The sequence below is a fragment of the Schistocerca nitens genome, chromosome 2, assembly GCF_023898315.1.
Source record: "Schistocerca nitens isolate TAMUIC-IGC-003100 chromosome 2, iqSchNite1.1, whole genome shotgun sequence".
Classification (NCBI taxonomy): Eukaryota; Metazoa; Arthropoda; class Insecta; order Orthoptera; family Acrididae; genus Schistocerca; species Schistocerca nitens.
Window position 1 is genome coordinate 738,445,948 of NC_064615.1, and position 27,623 is coordinate 738,473,570.

The window sequence follows — 27,623 nt, forward strand, 5'->3', positions numbered from 1 at the left end:
GGGGTTCTGATAATAACCCTCTAAGATTTCTGGGAAGGCATTTTCCAGACATTATAACAATGCTAGATGCATTGTTTGCTGGAAACAAAAAGTGCACTGAGAAAGCAGGTACGAATATAAAACTTGCAAGGTACCATTGTGTGTCGTACCCTGTTTTGAAAAATAACACACAAAACAGAATTACTAATTGCAACATAGAACGAATACAATAATGCTATTAGAAATAAAAAACTTCGAAAACAAAAAAAAAATTATAAAAAGGGAAAAACAAAATAAAAATGTTTTTAACTTCACCAGTGCTGGTCCAAAGCCTGGATCTAAAAGAAGGATGGGAAACATTTTCACAAAGTGTAAAAGTAACGCCTAAATTTACAGTTCATGACTTTGAATTTTCTCTATAAGTGAATTTAATGTGCTAACAAAAAGGCAGAGATTTCACAGCTTTCAAATGTTGGAAAATCTGTTGAATACTTATGTGTAACAATCACAAGTATTGTACAAATTTCGTCAAAGAAACAAAATTACACAAAATCGGGTAATTACAAAGCGCAACAAGTGTTTGGGCAATTCAGCGATACAAACAGTAGGCCATGTGAAATTTCTTATCACACCAGAATACGAATTTAACGACATGAAGTAAAATTGTTCTTACTGTTGCTCACAGTAAATTCTGATGTTGCAGTGCGATATGAAAGATGATCTGTATGTCACTTTCTCCTACAAACGACGTAATACAATGTTCTGAACAACAAAAGTAACGTACAGTAATCTATAATTTATGGCTTATTTTATTCTTTCTTGAGTTAGTACAGTGAGGAACGCATAGATAAATGCAGACATTATAAACAGGTATCCAAGAAAGAACAATAAACTATTGATGTAAAGCTAACTAATCACGTCGCTTTCGGCATGATCTACAAAAATAGTGCCAGAAAACTACAAGCAAGATATCATTCTTGGTGATGGAAAATAGCTTTACCAGACAGTTTGATTCTGTAGTAATTCACCTGCAGGGGAACTACATAGTGAGAGCATTTACAAGCATTCTGTATCAGCCGTGAGAGGACACAATATTTCACGTGGAGTTGCAGTCACTGCAGAAATATTCAGCACAGGGTGGGTGGGGCAGCGAGGGGCGCTCTGCCCCAGGCGGCAGCTTGAGGGTCAGGCACATTAGCGCAGGTATGCGGATGACAGTGCACGCCGCAGTGCCTCAGCGTGCCAAGCGGATTGTGCGCCTCCAGCTGTCAAAGGGTTAAATTGACAACCCTCAATGTAATTTTTTAAAATTACTAATGATACTAATTACATGAAGTTGCTTAAAGATGGATCAGTAATAAATAAAAATAAATATTTTAATATGATTTTTATCTTTTTTGCAGGTTTGTAGTGAAGGAAAGAGAACTCTTCTACACTTCAGCTCAGAGAAGCCTTGTTGTGTGGCAAGTAATGATGAGAACAAAGTACGATGAAAGTGAGAAGGTATGTTAAACTCATTTTACTTAATCATAGAACACTTTTTGTGTTTTATCATACTTAATGAATTCATTTTGTTTCATCATGGAGCAATTTTTATGATTTACTATGTTTAAGGAAACATCACTGATTTTACACCACTTTCAGCTTTGTTGATCTTGCAAAAGTTAATCTTGAAGCCACTGACATGTCAGCCATCGTCTCTTGCATTTGAACATTTAAAAAATGTACTATCTAACTGTTTGCATCTGCTTGCCTATCACGATCAGATGGCAATCTATACCTTCATCCAGATAATGCACAGGCTCATTGTTCCCAAAATATCATAATAGTTAGAGGAATATTCTGTAAATAAATGGGGTGTGTCTGTGACCCTCCAGTCACATGTCTTCAGTTCTGTTGATCACATCTGGAACACCACTGAACAATATGCTTGCCCCTTTGAACTAGCTGTGATTAATTTCTATGAGTTATGGACAGCAGCTGAACAGTCATGAATCAGGATGGCTCCCCAATTACTTCAGTGTCTTGTGCTGTTGCCATCATCAAGGCAAAAGAAGAAGAAACATACCACTAGCTGTGTTTCACTAATTCATTTTCTGCTGATTATACACCACTGGATATTAAATTTACAATACCTTGAATGTCCCCCCCATGAACAATGGATCTTGCCGTTGGTGGGGAGGCTTGCGTGCCTCAGCGATACAGATAGCCATACCGTAGGTGCAACCACAACGGAGGGTATCTGTTGAGAGGCCAGACAAACTTGTGGTTCCTGAAGAGGGGCAGCAGCCTTTTCAATAGTTGCAAGGGCAACAGAGTGGATGATTGACTGATCTGGCCTTGTAACACTAACCAAAATGGCCTTGCTGTGCTGGTACTGCGAATGGCTGAAAGCAAGGGGAAACTACGGCCGTAATTTTTCCCGAGGGCTATAAACACAAAATCAAATAGGGGTAATGCAGGAGTAGGTTTAATAATGAATAGGAAAATAGGAATGCTGGTAAGCTACTACAAACAGCATAGTGAACACATTATTGTGGCCAAGATAAATACGAAGCCCACGCCTGCTACAGTAATACAAGTTCATATGCCAACTAGCTCTGCAGATGATGAAGAAATTGAAGAAATGTATGATGAAATAAAAGAAATTATTCAGATTGTGAAGGGAGACGAAAATCTAATAGTCACGGGTGACTGGAATTCAGCAGTAGGAAAAGGGAGAGAAGGAAACGTAGTAGGTGAATATGGATTGGGGGTAGGAAATGAAAGAGGAAGCTGCCTGGTAGAATTTTGCACAGAGCACAAATTAATCATAGCTAACACTTGGTTCAAGAATCATGAAACAAGGTTGTATACATGGAAGAACCCTGGAGATACTAAAAGGTATCAAATAGATTATATAATGGTAAGACAGAGATTTAGGAACCAGGTTTTAAATTGTAAGACATTACCAGGGGCAGATGTGGATTCTGACCACAATCTATTGGTTATGACCTGTAGATTAAAACTGAAGAAACTGCAAAGAGGTGGCAATTTAAGGAGATGGGACCTGGATAAACTGACTAAACCAGAGGTTGTACAGAGTTTCAGGGAGAGCATAAGGGAACAATTGACAGGAATGGGGGAAAGAAATACAGTAGAAGAATAATGGGTAGCTTTGAGGAATGAAGTAATGAAGGTAGCAGAGGATCAAGTAGGTAAAAAGACGAGGGCTAGTAGAAATCCATGGGTGAGAGGAGAAATACTGAATTTAATTGATGAAAGTAGAAAATATAAAAATGCAGTAAATGAAGCAGGCAAAAAGGAATACAAACGTCTCAAAAATGAGATCAACTGGAAGTGCAAAATGGCTAAGCAGGCATGGCTAGAGGACAAATGTGAGGATCTAGAGGCTTATCTCACTAGGGGTAAGATAGATACAGCTTACAGGAAAATTAAAGAGACCTTTGGAGAAAAGAGAACCACTTGTATGAATATCAAAAGCTCAGATGGCAACCCAGTTCTAAGCAAAGAAGGGAAAGCAGAAAGGTGGAAGGAGTATATAGAGGGTCTATACAATGGCGATGTATTTGAGGACAATATTATGGAAATGGAAGAGGACGTTGATGAAGATGAAATGGGAGATAAAATACTGCGTGAAGAGTTTGACAGAGCACTGAAAGACCTGAGTCGAAACAAGGCCCCAGGAGTAGACAACATTCCATTAGAACTACTTACAGCCTTGGGAGAGCCAGTTCTGACGAAACTCTACCATCTGGTGAGCAAGATGTATGAAACAGGTGAAATACCCTCAGACTTCAAGAAGAATATAATAATACCAATCCCAAATAAAGCAGGTGTTGACAAATGTGAAAATTACCGAACTATCAGTTTAATAAGTCACGGCTTCAAAATACTAACGCGGATTCTTTACAGACGAATGGAAAAACTAGTAGAAGCCGACCTCGGGTAAGATCAGTTTGGATACCGTAGAAATGTTGGAACACGTGAGGCAATACTGACCCTACAACTTATCTTAGAAGCTAGATTAAGGAAAGACAAACCTATGTTTCTAGCATTTGTAGACTTAGAGAAAGCTTTTGACAATGTTGACTGGAATACTCTCTTTCACATTCTGAAGGTGGCAGGGGTAAAATACAGGGAGCGAAAGGCTATTTACAATTTGTTCAGAAACCAGATGGCAGTTATAAGAGTCGAGGGGTATGAAAGGAAGCAGTGTTTGTGAAGGGAGTGAGACAGGTTTCTAGTCTCTCCCCGATGTTATTCAATCCGTATATTGAGGAAGCAGTGAAGGAAACAAAAGAAAAATTCGGAGTAGGTATTAAAATCCATGCAGAAGAAATAAAAACTTTGAGGTTGGCCGATGACATTGTAATTCTGTCAGAGACAGCAAAGGACTTGGAAGAGCAGTTGAACGGAATGGATAGTATCTTGAAAGGAGGGTAATAGATGAACATCAACAAAAGCAAAACGAGGATAATGGAATGTAGTCGAATTAAGTCGAATTAGATTAGGAAATGAGACACTTAAAATAGTAAAGGAATTTTGCTATTTGGGGAGCAAAATAACTGATGATGGTCGAAGTAGAGAGGATATAAAATGTAGACTGGCAATGGCAAGGAAGCATTTCTGAAGAAGAGAAATTTGTTGACATCGAGTATAGATTTAAGTGTCAGGAAGTCATTTCTGAAAATATTTGTATGGAGTGTAGCCCTGTATGGAAGTGAAACATGGACGATAAATAGTTTGGACAAGAAGAGAATAGAAGCTTTAGAAATGTGGTGCTACAGAAGAATGCTGAAGATTAGATGGGTAGATCACATAACTAATGTGATTCTTGAGTTTCTCCCGGCGTATTTGATAATCAAAATATCCACGGGTGTACTGCCGGTCTACAGTGTCCAATGGGCACAATATTTCGGCGATCATACATGTCACCATCATCAGGTGAACTGACGAACTGAGCTCCTGTGAATGTGCCAGCACAGAGATCCATACACTATGGCTGCTCAGGGGGAACTGGGTTTGGTCGCGGTGGCGGCCGATTTAAATACCCTCCGCCCGCGGTGCGCTCACTCCGCCGCCCGCGCCCCGATCCACGGTCGCGCGGTGGAACAGATTGCGACGGCGTCTGAGATGACGTCGGTGTGATGGCTCTGTCCACCGTGGTCGTCACAACTATACATTCGCTCAATTTACTCTTGATTAAACCAACCGCTGGTTCCCAAGCCTTGGTAAGATTATAGCCACAGTCACGGTTTATGAGGTTGTCATTGGTGCGAATTTCGATGGCCTCTCTAACAACGCTGTCCCAGTATCTCGACGTCTGTACCAGAATCCTCGTGCACCAATGACGACCTCATAAACCATGACTGTGGCTATAATCTTAGCAAGGCTTGGGAACCAGCAATTGGGTTAATCAAGAGTAAATCGAGCAAATGTATAGTTGTGACGACCACGGTGGACAGAGCCATCACACCGACGTCATCTCGGACGCCGTCGCAATCTGTTCCACCGCGCGACCGTGGCGCTATGGAGTATGAATGCACGAGGATTCTGGTACAGACGTCGAGATACTGGGGCAGCATTGTTAGAGAGGCCATCGAAATTCGCACCAATGACGACCTCATAAACCGTGACTGTGGCTATAATCTTAGCAAGGCTTGGGAACCAGCGATTGGGTTAATCAAGAGTAAATCGAGCAAATGTATAGTTGTGACGACCACGGCAGACAGAGCCATCACACCGACGTCATCGCAGACGCCGTCGCAATCTGTTCCACCGCGCGACCGTGGCACTATGGAGTATGAATGCACGAGGATTCTGGTACAGACGTCGAGATACTGGGGTAGCGTTGTTAGAGAGGCCATCGAAATTCGCACCAATGATGACCTCATAAACCGTGACTGTGGCTATAATCTTAGCAAGGCTTGGGAACCAGCAATTGGGTTAATCAAGAGTAAATTGAGCAAATGTATAGTTGTGACGACCACGGCGGACAGAGCCATTAGACCGACGTCATCTCAGACGCCGTCGCAATCTGTTCCACCGCGTGACCGTGGCGCTATGGAGTATGAATGCACGAGGATTCTGGTACAGACGTCGAGATACTGGGACAGTGTTGTTAGAGAGGCCATCGAAATTTGCACCAATGACGACCTCATAAACCGTGACTGTGGCTATAATCTTAGCAAGGCTTGGGAACCAGCGATTGGGTTAATCAAGAGTAAATTGAGCAAATGTATAGTTGTGACGACCACGGCAGACAGAACCGTCACACCGACGTCATCTCAGACGCCGTCGCAATCTGTTCCACGGCGCGACCGTGGCACTATGGAGTATGAATGCACGAGGATTCTGGTACAGACGTCGAGATACTGGGGCAGCGTTGTTAGAGAGGCCATCGAAAATCGCACCAATGACGACCTCATAAACCGTGACTGTGGCTATAATCTTAGCAAGGCTTGGGAACCAGCAATTGGGTTAATCAAGAGTAAATTGAGCAAATGTATAGTTGTGACGACCACGGCGGACAGAGCCATTACACCGACGTCATCTCAGACGCCGTCGCAGTCTGTTCCACCGCGTGACCGTGGCGCTATGGAGTATGAATGCACGAGGATTCTGGTACACACGTCGAGATACTGGGACAATGTTGTTAGAGAGGCCATCGAAATTCGCACCAATGACGACCTCATAAACCGTGACTGTGGCTATAATCTTACCAAGGCTTGGGAACCAGCGATTGGGTTAATCAAGAGTAAATCGAGCAAATGTATAGTTGTGACGACCACGGCAGACAGAGCCATCACACCAACGTCATCTCAGACGCCATCGCAATCTGTTCCACCGCGCGACCATGGTGCGGGGCGCGGACGGCGGAGTCAGTGTGCCGCGGGCGGAGGGTATTTAAATCGGCCGCCGCCGCGACCGAACCCAGTTCCCCCTGAGCAACCATAGTGTACGGATCTCCATGCCGGCACGTTCACAGGAGCTCAGTCCGTCAGTTCACCTGATGATGGTGACATGTATGATCGCCGAAATATTGTGCCCGTTGGACACTGTAGACCGGCAATACACCCGTGGATATTTTGATTATCACATAACTAATGATGAAGTACTGAATAGGATTGGGGAGAAGAGGAGTTTGTGGCACAACTTGACTAGAAGAAGGGATCGGTTGGTAGGACATGTGTTGAGGCATCAAGGGATCACCAATTTAGTATTGGAGGCCAGCGTGGAGGGTAAAAATCATAGAGGGAGACCAAGAGATGAATACACTAAGCAGATTCAGAAGTATGTAGGTTGCAGTAGGTACTGGGAGATGAAGAAGCTTGCACAGGATAGAGTAGCATGGAGAGCTGCATCAAACCAGTCTCAGGACTGAAGACCACAACAACAACAACAACAACAACCTTGAATGTGGCATTCTTCAAATGTCAGGTTGGCATGAAGCGCACTGCATGCTGGAGTGTGCAAATGATTCATATTTCAACACAACCCCATAAAGTGGGTAGGACTAATGATGTCTACATTCTTCATGTAAGGTAAGGGTATGCAGCAGATTTCTAATTTAGATGTCACATTTGAATTTTGTTTGGAGAAGGTCATGTAATGACCCACACAAGTAGGCAAAATATCTACCAGCTCTTGTCAAAATTTGATAGTGGCAGGACTGTGACATATTAAGGCTATGCTTGGGTGTTCCAGGATATTGCTGGTCACATTAGTCAGAATCTCACAACTGTGATGCAAAAATGGAACTGATGTGTTAGGGAGGGCAATACTCCATGTCAGGCAGGATCTCAGTGACAGCACATGATTAATCCTTGAGAAGACAAACATATTGTTGACTCGAGTGTGCAGATTCGTACAGTGAAGTCATGTACCATGTGTCATGAAATGGGATAATTTGCAGCAAGACAAAGATCTACACAGACAGTGTGATCATGTCTGGAGTACCATGGATGGTCTGTGTGGCAAACATTTTTGCAGCTTACCTTAACACAGCTATTGAGAGAAGTGCACCAATAGTGGTGCACCAAATTACAGTGCTGGACGCAAGAGTGTCACCATGTTGTCTGTCCAGAAGAGATCTGGTTCTGAGTGCAACATCAGGTTTTACGTATCCCTGTGTGAAGCTCCAAGAAGAATGACTACTGCCAGACTGCATTTGTTATTGTCATACAAGCCCCGAAACTCGTGTGGGGTATGGAATCCCATTAGGTACATAACACAGTCACCTCTGGTACACATAGTCTTTAATTTGTACAGCATCCATTACATTTCTGTGCCCTATCTTTGAGGTTTTCATGAGTCTGTCTTTCAACAAAATTATGCAAGTCAGCATGTTGCCTGTGCTAATCTGACCTACCTCAATAAGAGGCTGTTTGACTGTTGCCCTGGCTGGCACATCCTTCACATATGTCACCTTCTGAGAACATATGGTCATGGCTTGCTGAGAGACTGATGCATCACCACTTATGAGCCGCTATGCTGGCGTAGAGTTAAAGCTCCATGGAATTATGTAGCAGTTTCTGTGATCCAGGTTCAGTTTGATTTGGTGCCCAGCTGGGTTGAAGCTGTTGTTGTTGTCGTCATTGCTAAAGGTGGCAAATTTCATAACATATACACCCCAAAATGACATACAAATTTAATCATTTATCCTTTTTTTATTTTATATATATGATAAGTAAAATTTCATTATTTGCTATCTGTTTTAATTTTAATATCCAGCACTGCATATTTTAAAATAAATTGCTCATCTACAGTGTCTGCTTGGCAATAGGTTAATGAGTTGAGTTCTTTTAATTGTTAAAACCATGCCTGGCCTGGTTCAGAGTTTACTAGTAAGAAGTGAGCATATATATTAAGCAATGGAGAAAAGAAAATGAAACACATTTGAGCTTATATTAGCACAAGAAAAAGTTGCTCAGACTGCCTCAGAGATAGTGTTGCTACCATTAATTTTTTTAAAAATTTGGTACATTCTGTGCAGTAATGAAAGATAAATGTTGATACATAACCAGAATAGAATTCTTTTACATGCTTTTTAAAATAAATTTGTTGTGCATATTGCATATAAATGAATAAACTGAAATACTGCACCATAGTGAAATTCTTTGTTTTGTGCATTTTATCTTACTGATTTTGTACAATGATTTATTGCTGCAGATGATACATGGGTCCATCACTTCATGTACTGTAAAAGGAAAGTGAAAGATTCTTACAGAATTGTTGGGTGGTAGACCTCAATCCATTGTCCAGCACCTAATATGGAGGGAGTTTTTCCCTTCGCACACATGCGGTGTATGAGAATTGTGTCTCAGATGTGTCTGTTGTTTGTCAATTTGTTTGTCAATGAATGTGTTTTTGTGTTTGTGTGTGTGTGTGTTTGTGTGTGTGTGTGTGTGTGTGTGTGTGTGTGCTTGCATGTGTGTATAAGCACATGCACACATGTGCATAGTGTGAAAATGAGAGAAGGAAAAAGGTAAAATCCTTTGCTGGCATGTGGTCTACTCTTCTTGAATAACATCAAAGGAACTGCTGGGCCTGATGTCCCTGTCTGACTGACAAGTCACACACTCTAACTTCATGAGACCCTGTGAAGAGATTTGTAAATTAATCCAGGATATTGGGACAAATTTTGATGATAAGGAACCTTACACTACCACTTCTTTTCCCCAACACTGACACTGAACATTTCTTCTATCAACAAGATTCAAACCAGCTACCTCTAAGTTAATTGTCACTGCACAGGCATACTTCCTTTGAAAGGGCATGGCTGACTTCCTTCCCCATCCTTCTCTAATCCGATGAGACCGATGACCTCACTGTCTGGTCTCCTTCCCCAAACAACCCAACCCCACAGGCATACATTAGAAAGTTCACTGTGGAAGTGGGTTGCGTTATAAAGGAAACAGCAATCAAAGTAATGGGTGAGGGCTTGGAAGTAGGAGATGTAGCAAATATTTTATCTACAAGAAAGATCATGGCCAATTTTTAGATCTGAAATGATTTTTATTTAATACTGTGAAATTTTTCTGAATGAACTAAATGAAAAAATGTGTAGGTAGAGGCCATGACTGCAAAAGAAACAAAGAAGAAAATCATCTTTGAATAGGACAATGTACTTATCTACAAAGATGGTGCTGGAAGTGGTATGTGCTGGAAGTGGTAGTAGTTTTATTTGTCTGTAGATTACTGGGTGTAGAAGTACGAAACTGGAATTTTGCTATAGATGGTGCTAGATGTCAGTGTGGGGCCCATGATACTGCGTCTGCAGCACCATCTGCTTCCTGTAATGGCTGATGACGAATGTCGACACAAAGTAATCCAAGTACCATACATCGGTATCTGTTTCAGACCCATAAACATGTCGAGTTTTGTGCCTATGAACTGCGATTTGCAGACAATAGTGGTTTTCTGTTATCATTTGAAGAAAACTGCTGCAAAATCACATCAGATGCTTTTCAAAGCTTTCAGTGAACATGATCTTGGGAAAACACAGTGTTTGAAGTGGTTTAAAAAATTCAAACGTGGTGATTTTGACGTGAGAAATGACGAGTGTGGGAAACAACCGGAAAAGTTTGAAGATAATGAATTGCAGGCCTGACTGGATGAATATGACACTCAAACTCAACAGGAACTTGTGGAACAATTGAATGTGATGCAGAAAGCCATTTCTCTTTGGTTGAAAGCTGTGGGAAAGGTGCAAAAAGTGGGAAAATAGATTCCACATGAACTGTACGAAAGACAGCAAGCAGATCGAAAGACCATTTGTGGATTTGGCTCAAATGGTTCAAATGGCTCTGAGCACTATGGGACTTAACATCTGTGGTCATCAGTCCCCTAGAACTTAGAACTACTTAAACCTAACTAACCTAAGGACATCACATACATCCATGCCTGAGGCAGGATTCGAACCTGCGACCATAGCAGTCGCACGGTTCCGGACTGAGCGCCTAGAACCGCTAGACCACCGCGGCCGGCTTTGTGGATTTGCTGCTCATCAGATACAAAAGAAAGTCGTTTCTCCATTGAATAGTGACAGGTGATGGAAAATGGATATTTTTGAGAATCCTAAGCACCATAAATCATGGGTGAATCCAGGCAAACCATCAACATCCACTGCGAGGCCAAATCACTTTGGAAAGAAGACAATGTTCTGTGTTTGGTGGAATCAGGAGGGTGTCATATTTATGAGCTGCTGAAACCTGGTGCAATCATTAACACTGATCACTAACAACAGCAAATGATTGATTTAAATTGAGGATTATGTGAAAAATGACCAGAATATGGAAAAAAGCAACACAAAGTCATATTGCTCCATGATAACGCCAATTACCCACAGAAAAACAGGTCAGGGAAATGACCGAGGCATTCATTTGTGAAATACTAGGGTTTTTGGCATATTTTCCAGCCTTTGCTCTGTCCATTTATCATCTATTTGCAACACTGGGGCATGCTCTTGCTGAACAACACTTCAATTCATATGAAAATGTGCAAAAATGGCCCACTGACTGGTTCGCTTCAACTTGTTTTTTTTTATGTGGCATTGACAGTGTGCTGGAGAGGTGAGAGAAATGTATAAAAATAGTGGAGATGATTTTGAATAAAATACTATTTATCAGTTCCCAACAACAGATGTGTAATTATTGCAACCAAATTCCAGTTTCATACTTCTATTACAAGCTATCTGGATGTGTCGTGGTATACAATTTAAGATTTACCAATGAGAAAACCAAAAGATTTTGGAGTATGAATTGTTGCAACATCTAACCCATTCACCAGATTGGGATTCTCTGACTTCTGCTCATTCCCACATCCAAAGGAAATTGTATGTGTATATATTTTGAGGCAAAAAACAAATGCTATGGCAGCAGTAAATTGGTATTGAGCATACCTATCAGAATCACAGTTCCTACTCATTGGAATGATGGAGATGACATACACTGATCTAAAAGGAAACTAACTTAAGAAATAGGAACATTTTGTTTACATAGAAAGAAGTTTTCAATACAAAGCTGAGAAATTTTCACCTTGTTCTTTTGCATGCAAAATTTTATTCCTTGCCATAATAATTTTGCAGTAAAAGCTACATCTTAGATGCAAAGCCTTATTACATAGTGTCAAAGTGGCATTTTTATCTATTTCAACTGGAAATACTTTCGGATAATGACACAGTTATAATATTTACATGTGAATTAATTCATTAGCTGCAACATTTCAGATATATTGTTGTTTACATCACATTTATTTTGTATGGTTTTTTTACATTCATATTCTGATAACATGCTACAAAAGAAAGATACAAACTGAAATAACTTTACAGTGCGGCATCCGCAGACTCCTCAACAATAAAACATATTTGGCAGCATTTCCTTTACATGAAGGGAAATATGCTCATGATGCATCCAGTGGATATATTTTTGATAGGAGGGTAAGCTCTACAATAATTGAAGAATTTTCAAGCTCAGACTGTTTAATTCACTTCTTATAGTATTATTCGGCTAAACACCCCTGCATGAAAATATTTATACTTTGCTTTAACTTGTATGTTAAACTAATAATAACATCCTTTACTCTAATACAAAAATAATTTTCTGCCAACTGTGAATTTATCTGATGGCTCCTTATCTGAAAGTCATGAAAGATGTAAGTTTGGGTTATCAATTTAACAGTAATATGATAGTTCTGCCAAGTTTCTTAACCAGAGTATTATTTTCAATAAACAGTTAAAATGTCATAAATGAACAGGTCAGGTAAATTGAACAAGTCCTCAAAATATTTTGATTTATATACATACAAATTATACTAAAAAAATATTTCAATGATCATTCACACAGGCATATGAACAAACTGACTCACCACTCTATTGCTGAGTATTTCCTCTTTCTTTTTGAATATCAGATCTTATACCTGGCCCCTAATGACTAATATGTGTGACACTAATGACCTTATACAGTAATGTTGTATGTAACTGAATGCATGCTTTCTGAATATGGCTGCTTACCATATGAATATGCAATGCAGATATAAACTATCAGATCAAAAGTGTCCAAATACCTATTACTGAACATTAATATGGGCTGTGTTAGCCTTCACCTTCATGATGCCTTGATCTCCGCAGGGGACACTTTCAATGAAGTGTTTATGTCTGTGGAGGAATGGCAGCCCGTTCTTCCTCAAGAGCCAAAATCAAGAGGATAGTGAAGTTAGACACTGGGGGATGAAGTGAAGTCGACATTCTAACTCAACTCAAATGTGCACAAATCAGGACTGGGCAGGCCAGTCCATTTCAGGAACTGCCCAAAAACCTTTGCCTCAACTGCTTTATGACAGGGTACATTGTCATGCTGATGGAAACAATCACCATCTTCAACTGTTCCTTACTGTAAAATGTGATCTTATCCTTTCACATTTAGTGCTAAACAGAAAACTGTAGACCAGTATCAGTATTATCTTCATTTTCAAAGGTAACTGAAATGGTCTTGAAAGATAGTAAGAATGAGTTTATCTTCAATACTGTGCAACACATCTCTTCTACTCCAAGTTCTTTGTGTTTTTTAAAATGCGTACTTTAAGAACTATGGGCATTTGGGGTCTGTGTTTTCTACACATTTTTTCTTGTTTTAGTCCATACTACCATCCCAGGACATCGCCTACCTTACAATCTTAGCAACAACAGAACCGGTGCATGTATTCCACTGTCAGAGGAATCACAACAATAACTGCTTATAACTTTCGAGTCTGACGTTTGCGGACCAGGGTCCCTTACCTCAAAATTATACATCTACCATTGTCCATCAGCCCTGAAAGTTTATAACATCATCACAGAATCACCTTGTATAATAAATGACCCTAATTCTTTAAAGAAACATCTGAAATGGGCAGCTTAAAAAAAGTGGATCTCCCAAAAAAAAAGTTATTATGATTATGAAAATGAAATGTAGCAAAGGTCAGTTAACACCAATGTGCAAAATTAATATGCTTGACAACTATTTTCAGTTAAATGGGAAGCTGAATATTACTATAGGTAGTAAATTACATCATTCATTTTTAATCCATTTATTTCTTTAGCCAGTTATTAATATTGTTTATTGTGTTATTCATTATGTATACTTGTCACTTATGTACATATTTAATTATATTTACTTGTTACATGTATATACTTGATGAAACCTATATCATATACATTATCAGAGATTGATAAATAAAAATAGATATGAATAATAATCTAAAAACATTACAGGTGAAGAAAGAATAAGTTATTCCTGTAGTAATGGTACATAAACATATGAAATGTTCACAGCTAAGTGATCCTTCTTCATCCTTTCTCTCCTCTAGACAGTAGAGTAGGTATCATTTGAAAGTTAATTTTCCTAAAAAAAGTCTTGTGTGTATCCCCAGTAAATGAATAGTAGCTTCATATTCAGTAAAATGCAGATAAATCAGCTGATGCGTGAGCTGTTAATTTATCATAAGTGGAAACAAGGTAAAACTAGGTCCATCAAAACTGAAGAAGAAATGAATGTGAAAAATGTAAAGCAAGGATACAAAATATGAAAAGAAGGAAGGTAACCTTCCCTTTACCTTTAAGGACTGAATTTTGTTTGTGAAACTTGTTCTTACTTCCCAGATTTGATACTAATTATGATGTACATAGATTATAAAATATGTTATCCACATCCCATAAAGAGGTTCACACTGACTTTCTACTATGATAAACAGAAAGCAGCACTTTGCTGTTGGAATTACAGAGTAATCATGATCTTATCCTTACCATGGCAATAACAATTATGCCAGCAAACCCATTTAACTCTTTGCTCACATGGATCAAAGTGGCATAGCATTTTGTACACTGGACTCAAAGAAGTAGAGTTTAAGTCACTATCAGGCTATCAAACTTTTGGTTTTGTATGATTTCCCTAACTTTTGTTTCTGTCTCTAATGATCTAAATCACCAAAGGAATTTTAAACCATCATCTTCCTTCCTCCTTTTTTTCCTCACTGTCCAATAACACAGGAATAGAATATATAGTAGTTCAAAGAATACTCCCTCTAGACACAATTCAATGAACTAAAAAAATACAAAAACTAGGTCCTCATCTTTTTAAGTTACTATTGAAGCAGTCTACTATATCTACATAGCTAATCTGCAGATCACACCTAAGTGCCTGACAGAGGGTTCATCAAACCACATTCACAATAATTCTCTGTTATGCCACTCCCAAACAGCATGCAGAAAAAACGAACAGCTATATCTTTCCATGTGAGCTCTGATTTCCTTTATTTTATCATGATGATTATTTCTCTCTGTGTGGGTTGGCATCAAAAAAATTCTTTCAGATTCAGAGAAGAAAACTGGTGATTGAAATTTCATGAGAAGATCCCACCACAATAAAAAACTTCTTTGTTTCAATAATGTCCACCCCAAATCCTGTATTGTGTTCGTGACACTCTCTCCCTCCTATTTCTCAGTAGTACAACATATGCTGCCATTGTTTGAACTTTCTCGATGTACTCCATTAATCCTATCTGTTGAGGATCCAACACCACCCAGAAGTACTCCAAAAGAGGACAGACAAGCATAGTTCATGCAGTCTCTCTAGTAGATGTGTTGCCCTTTCTAACTGTCTGCCAATAAAGTGTAGTCCTTGGTTTGCCTTCGCCACAACATTTTGTATGTGTTCTTTCCTATTTAAGTTGTGTGTCACTGTAATTCCTAGGTATTTAGTTGAATTCAGATTTGATTGATTTATCAAGTAGGCTGAAGTTTAACTGATTGAACACTCCTATGGACAACATTGCACTTTTCATTATTTGGGGTCAATTGACAATTTTTGCACCATACAAATATCATATCTAAATTGTTTTTCAGTTGATTTTGATCTTCTGATAACTTTACTAGAAGATAAATGACAGCAGCATCTGCAAACAACTTAAATCAGCTGCTTAGATTGTCTCCTACAGTGTTTATATAGATAAGGAAGACCACAGAGCTTATAACACTACCTTGTGGAGTGCCAGAAATCACTTCTATTTTAATCTGTAAATTACTATGAGCTGTTACCTCTTGGACTGGAAATCACGAATCCAGTTGTGTGTCTGAGATGATATTCCATAAGCATGCAATTTGATTACAAGCTACTTGTGAGGTGAGATGTCAAAAGCCTTCTGTAAATCTAAAAATATGGAATGAACTTGAAATCATTTGTTGATAGCACTCAACACTTTGTGTGAGTTAAGAGCTAGTTGTATTTCACAAGAACAATGTTTTCTAAATCCACATTGATTATATGTCAGTAAACCATTGTCTTCAACATATTTCAAAATATAACACTATCTACATGGAATTCATCATTTTATTCAACATGTATTTAAATATGCTCAACATCCCTTGAAATATGCATTTATTTCTAACCACAAAGCAAATATTCAACCATTCATCTACACAGTGACTTATGCTAGTCACCCTAGATAACCACAACATCTATTTCCTGTAGTCTCAGCTGAAAATCAAAATATGCGGAAACTATTTTATATGAGTTGGGCTACATTTTATGAAATATTTCATGAATTATTATAATCTTTCTTATCAGCAACTTCATATAAGTCAGTTCTTCACACATTTAGCTTCTGTCCGGATTTCTCCTGAGCCATAAAGCAAGTCCAGGGTTGCAATGTATATTGCCTCAGCCTGATCTATAACTATAAATGCGTTTAACACATTTAAAACTACATAATTTGCAGCCAAAACTCCACTTCAGTCCACCATGATAAGTGGAGCATTATTCTTTGAGAATGCCAGTCATTCATGCTAATGGAACAATGTAATGTGAATCAGACATCTATCTGCTGAAAAACTGTAAACAGATAGCTCCAGGTAATATGTACATGAACCCCAGCAGGTCCATTATCTGCATATATTACTATATGTCACCAAAAGCTCCTTCTGAACCAACGACATAACGAAGCTCATAAACCACCTTCTACATGACATATCATTGCATAACACAGTGTGAAACATATGTTTTGTTCAGCATATTCCATTGTAACTTATGCCTGCCTTCAAATTACACAAATATATCATATGTGTTATTGTGATGAAGGAAAATCCTGAATATACTAAAGTTAGTGAGTACAAAGATGTACAACCATTCAGGTTAAAGTGCTAAGTATCATCATGACCATGACATAAAATGTCTTAGGTTCTCTGTATGATTTTCAAATCAATTAGTTCCACTCTTAAATAGTTTTATCACAAATCCCTTGATCATAAAATTCTCCTCAGTGATTGAAGAAAATACACATTGTATCTATCTACAATATGAGGTGTGGCAATAAAATAATGGGACTCTTGCTGAGCAACATTTTATTTCAAAAACATACATATTTAGTTATTGTCACCCTCAATATACTACCCTCCTTTATCCGAAAACACTCCATGTGAGTTTTCCATTCATGGAAACACTGCTAGAAGTAGTCCTCTGTGAGCTCATTGATGACACATGCTACATTTCTTTCACTGCTTCAGCAGACTGAAATCTTATTCTTCTTAATGTAGATTTGACATTGGGGGATAAAAGTCACATGGTGCTAGGTCAAGTGAATAAGGTGGGTAGTCTGACAATGGGATGCTGTACATCACTAAAAACCTCTTAACAGACAATGTGGTATGAGTTGGTGCATTGCCTTGATGCAGGATCCATTACTTGTTCCACAATTTGGCTTTCTCATTGCTTTGAATCATGATTTGCTCATGTGAGCTTTTCTCGCTCTTTGTGAAGTTGGCCCTTCCAGTAAATGGACTGGCACTTAATTTTCTGAATTATAAATGAAGAAACAAGATTTGTCACATGTCATCACTCTTTCCAAGAAGTTATGATCATTTTCAGTAGTATTCAAAGTGTGAGTACAAACATTTTCATAAGATTCTTTTTGTTGAATCGTGAGAGTTTTTGTCACCAGTTTTATACACACTTCTCTAATGCTAAACTGGTTGTTTAAAATTTGCCTTATGCATTCTTTGTCAATTCCTACAGCTTCAGCAGTCAATCAAATACTCAACCAAGGTGAGATCGATTCAAATTACCTACCTTTCTTTTTATATTTTCATCCTTTTTTATGTTGAAGGGCATCTCGTGCATGTGTGTTATCAGTGTCATCTCAGCCATCTTAGAAATACTTGAACCACTCAAAAACTCTTGTATGTGATAAACAGTCTTCATCACATATTTATTTTAGTGAAAGACAGCTTTCAGCAGCAGTTTTTCCAAGTTTCATGTGCTCTATTATTACACTTACAATTTTTTTGGCAAACAGCTCTCACACAAATGAAGGCCATACCCACACTGATTTGTCTACAGACAGCAGAGGCACCGTATTAGACTGAGAAGGTTTCATGCTTCACATTTATTGGTCATTCATCTTTGGTGCATGCATACTTACTCTGTGATAACGTCAGTCCCATTATTTTATACCCATACATCTTATGAGCACGAAATCTTATCCATCAAATTAATAACCTGTATCACATACCTATATTCACATCAGAATTAGGCCAGTGACAGCTTGAACTGTTGTCCCTTCCATGCTTCATTCATAAATGGAATGGTAGAAAACCTTAATATATGATACACTGAAAATACTTTCTCCCACTTAATTTATAGTGATTTGGAAAGTGTAGGAAGAGGGGCAGTCTATAAAATAATATATCAGCTATCTAGGTATGTTTTGTGTAATTCTATATTTTTGTGACTACTTACTTATTTTATCCAGAGCAAGATTTTCACTCTTCAGTGGAGTGTGTGCTGGTATGAAACTTCCTCACAGATTAAAACTGTGTGCCAGACCGAGACTTGAACTCGAGACCTTTGCCTTTCACAGACAAGTGCTCTACCATCTGAGCTACCCAAGCATGGCTCATGCCCCATCCTCACAGCTTCACTTCTGCCAGTACCTCATCTCATACCTTCCTTCTCTGAGTTCGATTCTTGGTCCGGCACACAGGTTTAATTGGTCAGGAAGTTACTTATTTCATGTCAGGTTATTTTAAAGTAGTCATTTAAGCATTATGATCGGACTTCCAGTTCATTATATTCAGGCTTTTCCTATTCTACAACATGTAGGTTTGACAGTGGCACTCCAATGTTGCAATGCTTTGAGGAGGAGTATTATTCTAGAATGAATCTTTCACTTTATATTAGAGTGTTCACTGGTTTCAAATTTCCTTGCAGATTAATACTGCACACGTAATATCTTGCACTCCACTGCTGAATGGAAATTTCCTTCCAGTCAGTCAATAATAAAAATAGGAAAGGTTCAGTTTTGAGTTTTAATGTGCTGCAAAGTTTCAGAAGCAAGATATATTGCCAGTGAGTGTTACTTCTTTCATCTCTGTAGGCTTTTGTTTTATATTGTAGTTGACAATAAACTAAGAACCTTTTTCTCCAAACAGTATGATAATTTAATTAAATATCCATTTCAGTTGTAGCTAATGTATCTTTCTATTGCATAACTAGTTTTGGAGGGTTTATAGCTCCATAATCAGGCATCACCAATGAATTGATAAGTCATGGGTGTATGGTGGATGGACTAGTCAATCACAATGGATCAAATATAGCAATGATCTTCTCCTTAGCACATTTTGGGCAAACAATATGAGTTGTAATATACTTTCTAGGAGTATGTAGTGGCTGTATAATTGTTAACTGCAACACCTCACAAAAATTGACTTGTCATATATCAAACTTAATGTTCTGTCTGAATCTTGGAGAGTGCCTAAACAGCACCAAAATGTGCTACAAGCCAGTGTAAATGTAATATTTAATAACTGAATGGTGATACTTGGACAGAGAGAATATTTGAGTGTTATAGAAGACAAAGCCATCTTCAGTCCGAAGGTTAGTTTGAACTATCCATTTTTTGTTTCTAGACAAGGCCCTGTGGGCTGTTGTAAGACTTAACCTGCCTCCAACTTATCCAGCCTGTTACACAAGAACCTACAGTTTATTGGAGACTGCCAATCATTATGCAACATGGTGTTATTTGTATGAATGGGTCATTGCCGTGATAATTAAAAGAAAAACACTAGGACTAACAAAATATTGGACAGTCAGCATTTGGATTTGGTGACTGACATTGACTTTGCCAACAAGCCATACTTCCTGTGCCATCATATAAGAAAAGTAAACACATTCGATATACGTCACACTTTCAATGTTCTAACAAAAATTTTATCAATTTTGAAAGTGTAGGTAATTGTATAGATATAAAATCTCACTGTGCGGTGACAAGAGAACACACATGTAAAAGGTATTACAGTTTTGCAATTTTTTGGAGCTACTGGCTTCTTCTTCTGGTAGAAGGGTTAAAGGGAAAAGAGGATAGGTGAAGGAAAAGGACTGGTGAGGTTTAGGAAAAGGGGTACAGTTCAGAAAAGTTGTCCAGAACCCTGGGTCAGGGGAGACTTACCCATCCAGTAGCATGCAGGGTTCTGAAGAACTGATCTGTTTTCATTTTATATCCCTTACATGCCTAAGAAAAGCTGCTCACATTAGTAAGATATGAAGATCCATACATGCACATGGTCTGCAGCACATTTTTCTGCAGCTTGGGAAATGTTTCCTTCAGCATGTGGCATGGGGTGTTGCTGCAGCAGTCTGTGGCAGATTCTTCATTCTGCTCACTTATGTTGCCAGAGACATTTCAGATCAGATGAACTACAGGTCCCTTTTCCAATTCACCGATCACTCACTTCTTAGAAGGATGTGGCTCTTTGAATCAATTCATGAGCAGATCACCCATCTCTAAAATACACTACAACTGAGCTTCTGGAACTGAAATTCATATTTACGTGCAAGTCAAAAAATGCATAGGGGTTGTATGCCTATAACAAATTTAATTGAAATAAGAGTCAATGAGCCAACAAAAGATGTTCAAAGTGATTTCCCTGCTATCCTCAGCAAACATTGTGTCTTTTCAATGCTGATTCTCAAATTTTCTTGCAAATCTTTCAGGATTGTAGATTTTCAGATTCTGATTTAATTCATTCCTTAAAATGGTCAACATCATAAATCCTGATGGAATAAACCTCATTTTTTAACGTACCTCTGACTAAAAAGTCCATTGGTGCAATATCTAAGGTCATGGAAACCATTCAACAGTAACCAGTCTGCCAATCCATACATTAAAGTTTTCATTTACAAAGTCTCTGTCTATAATTCTATAAAGCAGGGGTGCCCCATCTTGTTGCCATATCAACTTTTCCTTAATTGACTTTGTATATTCAAAAAGTGGACTATTTTCCAGTCCTAAAAATGCTTCTCGAAGAATATGTAAGTAATTTACAGAATTGATAATACCATTAAAAAAAAAAGACATGATTAGCCCAATGCTGAAAATTCTTGCTCATGCAATCTTGCCAGAAGAGTTTAACTCTGCCTCCATTGTGAAATCTCAGTAGAAACAGTTGTGTCTGTTCACTCTTCCACTCATCTTTGTTGCCTCAAAGAATACTTTTGTTGAACTTGTGGTTGGTTTCTTGTCAGACTGTACAGCTTCCAGAATTCAATTTACCTGTCTGGATTGTCTACAATTAGGCCCATATGTTCAGAATTTCAGCTTTTTTAGAATCCTTTGTTGGCCTTTTTCTGCTATTCCATACTCCTTGGACACTTTTCTGTGAGATTTAGTCAGTGGTTGCACAAAAAATTGCTCAACAACATTAAGATTTTCTTCTGTAGTAACAGAGTTCCGCATGCCTGAATGAGGGAGCCCCACTACTTACACAGTCTCTTTAAATCTTAAATAATTTTTGAATAACTTATTGAGATGAAGGCTGAATATTTGGAAAATATTCCATGAACAAATCACAAACAGCATTGTTGTTATGGTCATGTTTCCACCACGTTTCAAAAAAACCTCACTGTTCTGTAGTTAACTTACTATTCATTGTTTTTAAAATAACAACAAAGAATAAAACTCAAAGTGCTAATGTCAAATGACTTACAGGTATGATGCACTAATCAAGTTCACAACTGAGTGCCACTATGCTAGGCAGAACAAACTGTAAGGATTGCTAGTACAACTGACTTCTGGCCCCCTCCATATTTCCACAAGTGATATTAACATTAGTTTCATTTATGTTGCATTACTGATTTTGGATGGGCATATCCTTTCTCATAATATTTTTTGTATAAATGCATTATCACAGCATGCTATCATTTCTCTTTCTGGTGTGATACTTTTAATAAAACCATAGTCTTGTTTATGGAATGTCAAATGTTATTCTTGTATCACCTACAGTTGCTGTATCTTGAGTGGGCATCTCTGTCATGTTGGTATAAGAAGCAACCCTTTTGGCTCATCAAGAAATATTTTGGTGACAAAATAGGCCTGTACTTTGCTTGGTTGGATTTCTACACCAAAATGCTTATTCCTGCTGCTATAGTAGGTCTGCTTTGTTTTCTTTATGGTGCAGCAACACTATACTCTAATGATAATGTACCAAGGTAAGGAACCATAGTGCAGTTATGTTCATTATTTTCTGAAAATATGTAAGACTGAATAATGTGTTTCATCAGATCAAAGGAAAAATGAGAAACATGTAATTCTTAATAATTTTTATCTATATTTAAGGGTCCTTGTACAAAAATGTCAACAAATTTCTGTAAGGCAGCAAAATGTCTTGAGTGCTTAGCTTTGATAATAAGAGGAGTGTTTGAGAGGTTAATATGAAGAGAATTACAGATGAAATTTACAAGAACAAACTAATAACTTGCAATCCATGTGATTTATTGAGCTATTATTGCATTCTAACTAAAAAGCAACATGATAAAAATGAGTGTATGATTTCAGAAAACAATCAGGTGTGAAATAAATGGTCATAGCAGTAACCATCATGCATGGACAAGGAGACATAATCTATTAGTCAATACTGAATGATGTTGATGAAGATAATGTTTGTCTACTGAATTACGGAGTGTGATGTCGTTCTGTGTTTCATACATTACGTGTAACATAAGATTTCTCCAATGAAATTGAATTTCTTGCATTATATTTTGTTTGATTTTTATTAATTTAATGAATTCCTGAAGGCAACATAATTAATTTTCTGAAGACATAAAAAGTTACCTATAGCTGTTGAAGAAAGCATAATATCAGTTACTGCTTTCTAGAATAATTTAGGAAACATGTGAGAAATCAAGAGGAGAATGGTTGGCATAGAATCAGAAGCACTTTATCCAAAGATTTTATTAGTGCATCCCTGTTTAATGCTTTTATAGCAAAGAATTCTTAGAATAAGGAGTAATCATTCTCTCCAGTTTGGACTGAAATTTGCAGTTATATAAATAAACTGATCAAATTCTCACTTACACAATTTGTATTTATGGCAAAGACCAATTCATCATTATGACACTTATTTTTGTAGTCTGTTATGTTAAAGAGGTTTGTTCTAGTATGTGTTAGTATACTGAAGGAGTTAGATGTAAATTCTACAGCTTCAGTTAGATCACATATTCTTAGAAGTTCTAGTGGAAGTTTTCATATCTCCAAACTGAGATATGGATATGGAACGTAGAATATCATGCGAGAAGAGGGTGAGATAAATTATGATTGATTAATGATTTTAAATCCACACTAATTTCCAAGGAGAAGTTTATTTTGTACCAGGCATGCTGTTATAGAAGCTGACTATATCAGCAATTTCCTGTTTCATCTGCAGATGAAAGACAATGGAAGGGAAAGCTGTCAGTAGGCACCAACTGTCCACACTGTTGCATGAAGAACTGCCAGTACCCAGCATTTTGCTCTAAATATAAATACTTAAACTTTTGCTCATCTTGTTTGAAGATGAACCTGAAACAGATCAAAAACTAGGTGAATTAAAATAAAGAGATATTTGGTAATTGACTGGTTGCAGCCATCTATACAGATTTTTCTGAAATTCCTGTTACAAACTTCTAGGACTTGTAGAGGTGAGTGAGAACATAATATTTCGAATAGCAAGCCATGTCTGGAAATGTACTATTTCTATTCTATGATTGTTTCAATTAAGATGTTTAACTCATCCACTTCTGCTTGAGGATTTGAATTAGATGTTATGCAGTACAGCTATTAGGTAACAATTCAAAAGGAAACATAATGAAACATCCATTTATCACTTAAGCACATTTGTTTGTGTTAACACTTAAACGTTATATGTTTACATTATTCTGAAACATTACAGAACCCTGACTGTATAGAAGAGTACTGATGCATTACAATAGTGGCTCAATGTGATGACCACCAGCGTTGTTACAAACATTATATATTCAAAGCATGTTCTGGTGCACACTCTCCATACCACCTGGTATCTCTTCAACTTATAGTGCAGTGGCCAGAACTCATGCCAGCAGATCTTCTTCTGTCTCTACAGGAGTCTTGTAAGTTAAATTTTGCATATGAGCTCACAAGAAGTAGTCAACAGGAGCTAAGTCTGACGATGTGGTCATGTTGATGGACCACCTCAGCCTATCCATCTTTCTCCACACCATCTTTGAAATGTCTCCAAATCAAACATGTGAAGTGAGGTGGTGCACCATCATGCTGAAACCACATTTCCTGGTGGACATTCAGCAGCACAGCTTCCAAGAATGAGTCCAATACATTTTGTAGGAAGATCAGGTATGCAGGACCAGTTATCTTGAGTGGAACGAGGTATAGCCCAATCACATGACCATCCACAATACCTGCCCAAACATTAATACCAAGCCAGTGCTGAAATCCCTGAACATGTGTGGCATGAGGTTTTTTGTCTGCCCAGACATTACCGTGTTGAGAATTCAGAACACAGTTCCTTGTGAACTTACATTCATCTGTGAACAGAACTCAACATGGAAACGGGTGTATCTATGCAGCGGTGCAGAAACTACATGCGGTAGGCAATGTGTTGTGGAAAATTGGCTGGATCCATAGTGTGTACCATACATTAAGTGGTATGGAATTAATTGTTGCTCCCACAGAATGTCGCAGACAATACTGTGACTAACAACCACTACACCCATAATTGTTCGAGTACTCATTGTCGGCGTCTCTTCAGTTCGATGCCGTACACCTTCTTCGAATTCAGCCATGTGACATTGCCATGGAGCACCACAGTCCTGCCTCCTCACAATGGAAGTACCTGTTTCTCAGAGCCACTGCATAAGTTGGGCAAATAGTTTGTGTGATGGCATGCTACATTGTACTAAAGATTTGTGACACAGCTGATTAGCAGTTTTTATGTTACCTTGAGCTTTGCCATACTTAAGGAGCATATCTTTGCATTCCAAAAAAGTGTAACGAACCATTTTTTACTGTATCAGAGACACGCAGGCATTGAATAAATCTCACAGCAAGGCAGACGTTAAGTGATATCAAGCGACCATCTGGTGTAGTACACATCATTCATCTACTCTATTGCATATCAGACAAGCAATTCTGAGACTTTTGTTTTTCCCTCAGCAGAAGTGGATGGGTTAAACATCTGAATTGAAACCATCATAGCACAGAAATGGTACATTTCCAGTTATGGGTTCCTATTCAAATATTATGTACTCATGCTGTTAAATTTATTGCTTGTGAGGTTATAGGATCCAGACGATAAAGTTCCTCATTTTGCCAGAGGTAGTTTGTTTTTACAGAATATCAAAACTCTGTTTTGAAATCAGTGTTATTTATTTTTCTTCATATTTCTTCTTTCAGATTTCTACAATGGTTGTTACAAACTTCATTTCACCAAAATAACATTAGTAGTTGCATATTCGCAGAGCCAATTACTTTTTGCTGGGTGAATGTTATGGAATTGGTATCTTCTAGTTACAATAATTTCATAATCATAACATGAATTTTAATAAAAGTAATAGGAAAACAATAGCTATTAAACAGTAATAATGAATTTTCAACATCAATTTGGTTTTAGATTAGAAGTTTTTGGAATATGACAAGGCGAAAGAGAGGACAGGAGAGAAGTAGAGAAATGGAAAACACTAGTAGGGATAGAAGGTATGTATAGGGCTGGAGTAGGAGCAGGAAAGTGGGTAGGTAGGTGGAGGATAGGGACTAACAAAGGTGAAACCAGGGTGATTTCAGGAACAAAGGGTATGTGTAGGGAGAGTTCCTATCTGCCAAATTCAGAAAAGCTGTAATTGATAGGAAGAATCCAGATGGCACAGGCTGTGAAGCAGTCTTTAAAAATGAGGCACATTATGTTGGAGGATATGTTAAGCAACTGGATGGTCCAGCTGTCTCCTGGCCACAGTTTGTCGGTGCCCACTCATGAGGACAGACAGCTCATAGTCATAGCACCCACATAGAAAGTGACACAGTTGTTGCAGCTTAATTTGTAGATCACATCACTGCTTTCTCATGTGGCTATGCCTATGATGGGATAGGAGATCTCTGTGACAGGATTGGAGAAGGTCTTACTAAGAGGATGTATGGGACAGCTCTTGCATCTAGGTCTATTGCAGGGATATGACTCACGAGGCAAGGGGTTGGGAGCAGGGGTGAAGTGAAGATGGACAAGGATGTTGAGTAAGTTCCGCATGCGGTAGAATAGCGCTGTGGGAGGAGTGGGGAACATATTCCTCATTTCAGGGCCTCAAAAGAGGTACTTGAAATCCTGGCAGAGAATGTGATTCATCTGCTCCAGTCTTGGTGGTACTGAGTTGCAAGAGGAGTGCTCTGTTGTAGCTGGACAGCTACAGAGACTACTCATTCTACACCAGTGTTTCATATAGCTTTTATTGTGCACTGAAACCAGAAATATGCTTACCACTCCTTCCACAGTGGTATTCAAACTCCCTCTGAACCTAATCAACATCCTTGTCCACCCCTACTCCATCCCTGCCCCCATCCCCTTGCCACATGGCTCATATCCCTGCTATAGACCTAGATACAAGACCTGTTGGATACTTCCTCCCAGTTCCACATACTCCAGTCCTGTTACACCCATTTCCTATCCTGTCAAAGGCAGAGCCATCTGTGAAAGCAGCTATGTGATCTACCAACTATTCTGCAACCACTGTGCCACTTTTTACATGAGCATGGCAACTAAGAAGCTGTCTGTCCACATGAATAACCAATGGCAAACTGTGGCCAAGAGACAGCTGGCCATCCAGTTGCTGAACATGCTGCCAAAATGATGTGCCTCACTTAAATGACTGTTCCACAGTGCGTGCCGCTTGGATTCTTTCTACCAACACCAGCTTTTCTGAATTATGCAGGTGGGAACCCTCTCTACAACATATACTTCATTCCTGTAACCTCACTGGTCTCAGCTTTCACTACTCCATGTCCTCCACTTACCTATCCATTTCCTTGCTTCTCATTCAAGTACTACGCTTGCCATTGCACCTAATAGAGTTTGCCCTTTTCTCTACTTCTTGTCTCTCCCCCTTCCTCTCTCCACCAACTCCAGCAAAGCCTCCTGACATTGCTCCTAGCAGCCCTATTTTGTCCATCACATCCCTGCCTGCTGCCACAGACAGAACTGAATTATCCTTTACCCATACCCTACTATTTCTCCCCCTCACTGTTCAATGCTGTCTCCTTACCATGACCACACATCCTAAAAGATTGCTGCTCATGTTAGGTGCAAGTGCAGTTAGGCCTCA

At 38.6% G+C, this 27,623-nt stretch overlaps 1 protein-coding gene across 1 annotated transcript in view; it reads left to right on the forward strand.

Annotated features, from left to right (window-relative positions):
* Nucleotides 1–27,623, forward strand: part of LOC126235299 (anoctamin-4-like) — a 282,026-nt gene that overhangs the window by 162,448 nt on the left and 91,955 nt on the right. Inside the window, exons 9-11 of the mRNA XM_049944024.1 lie at nt 1,383–1,482; nt 12,314–12,421; nt 22,291–22,496. Coding sequence (XP_049799981.1) covers nt 1,383–1,482; nt 12,314–12,421; nt 22,291–22,496 — 414 coding nt within the window. The remainder of the gene's footprint in view (nt 1–1,382; nt 1,483–12,313; nt 12,422–22,290; nt 22,497–27,623) is intronic.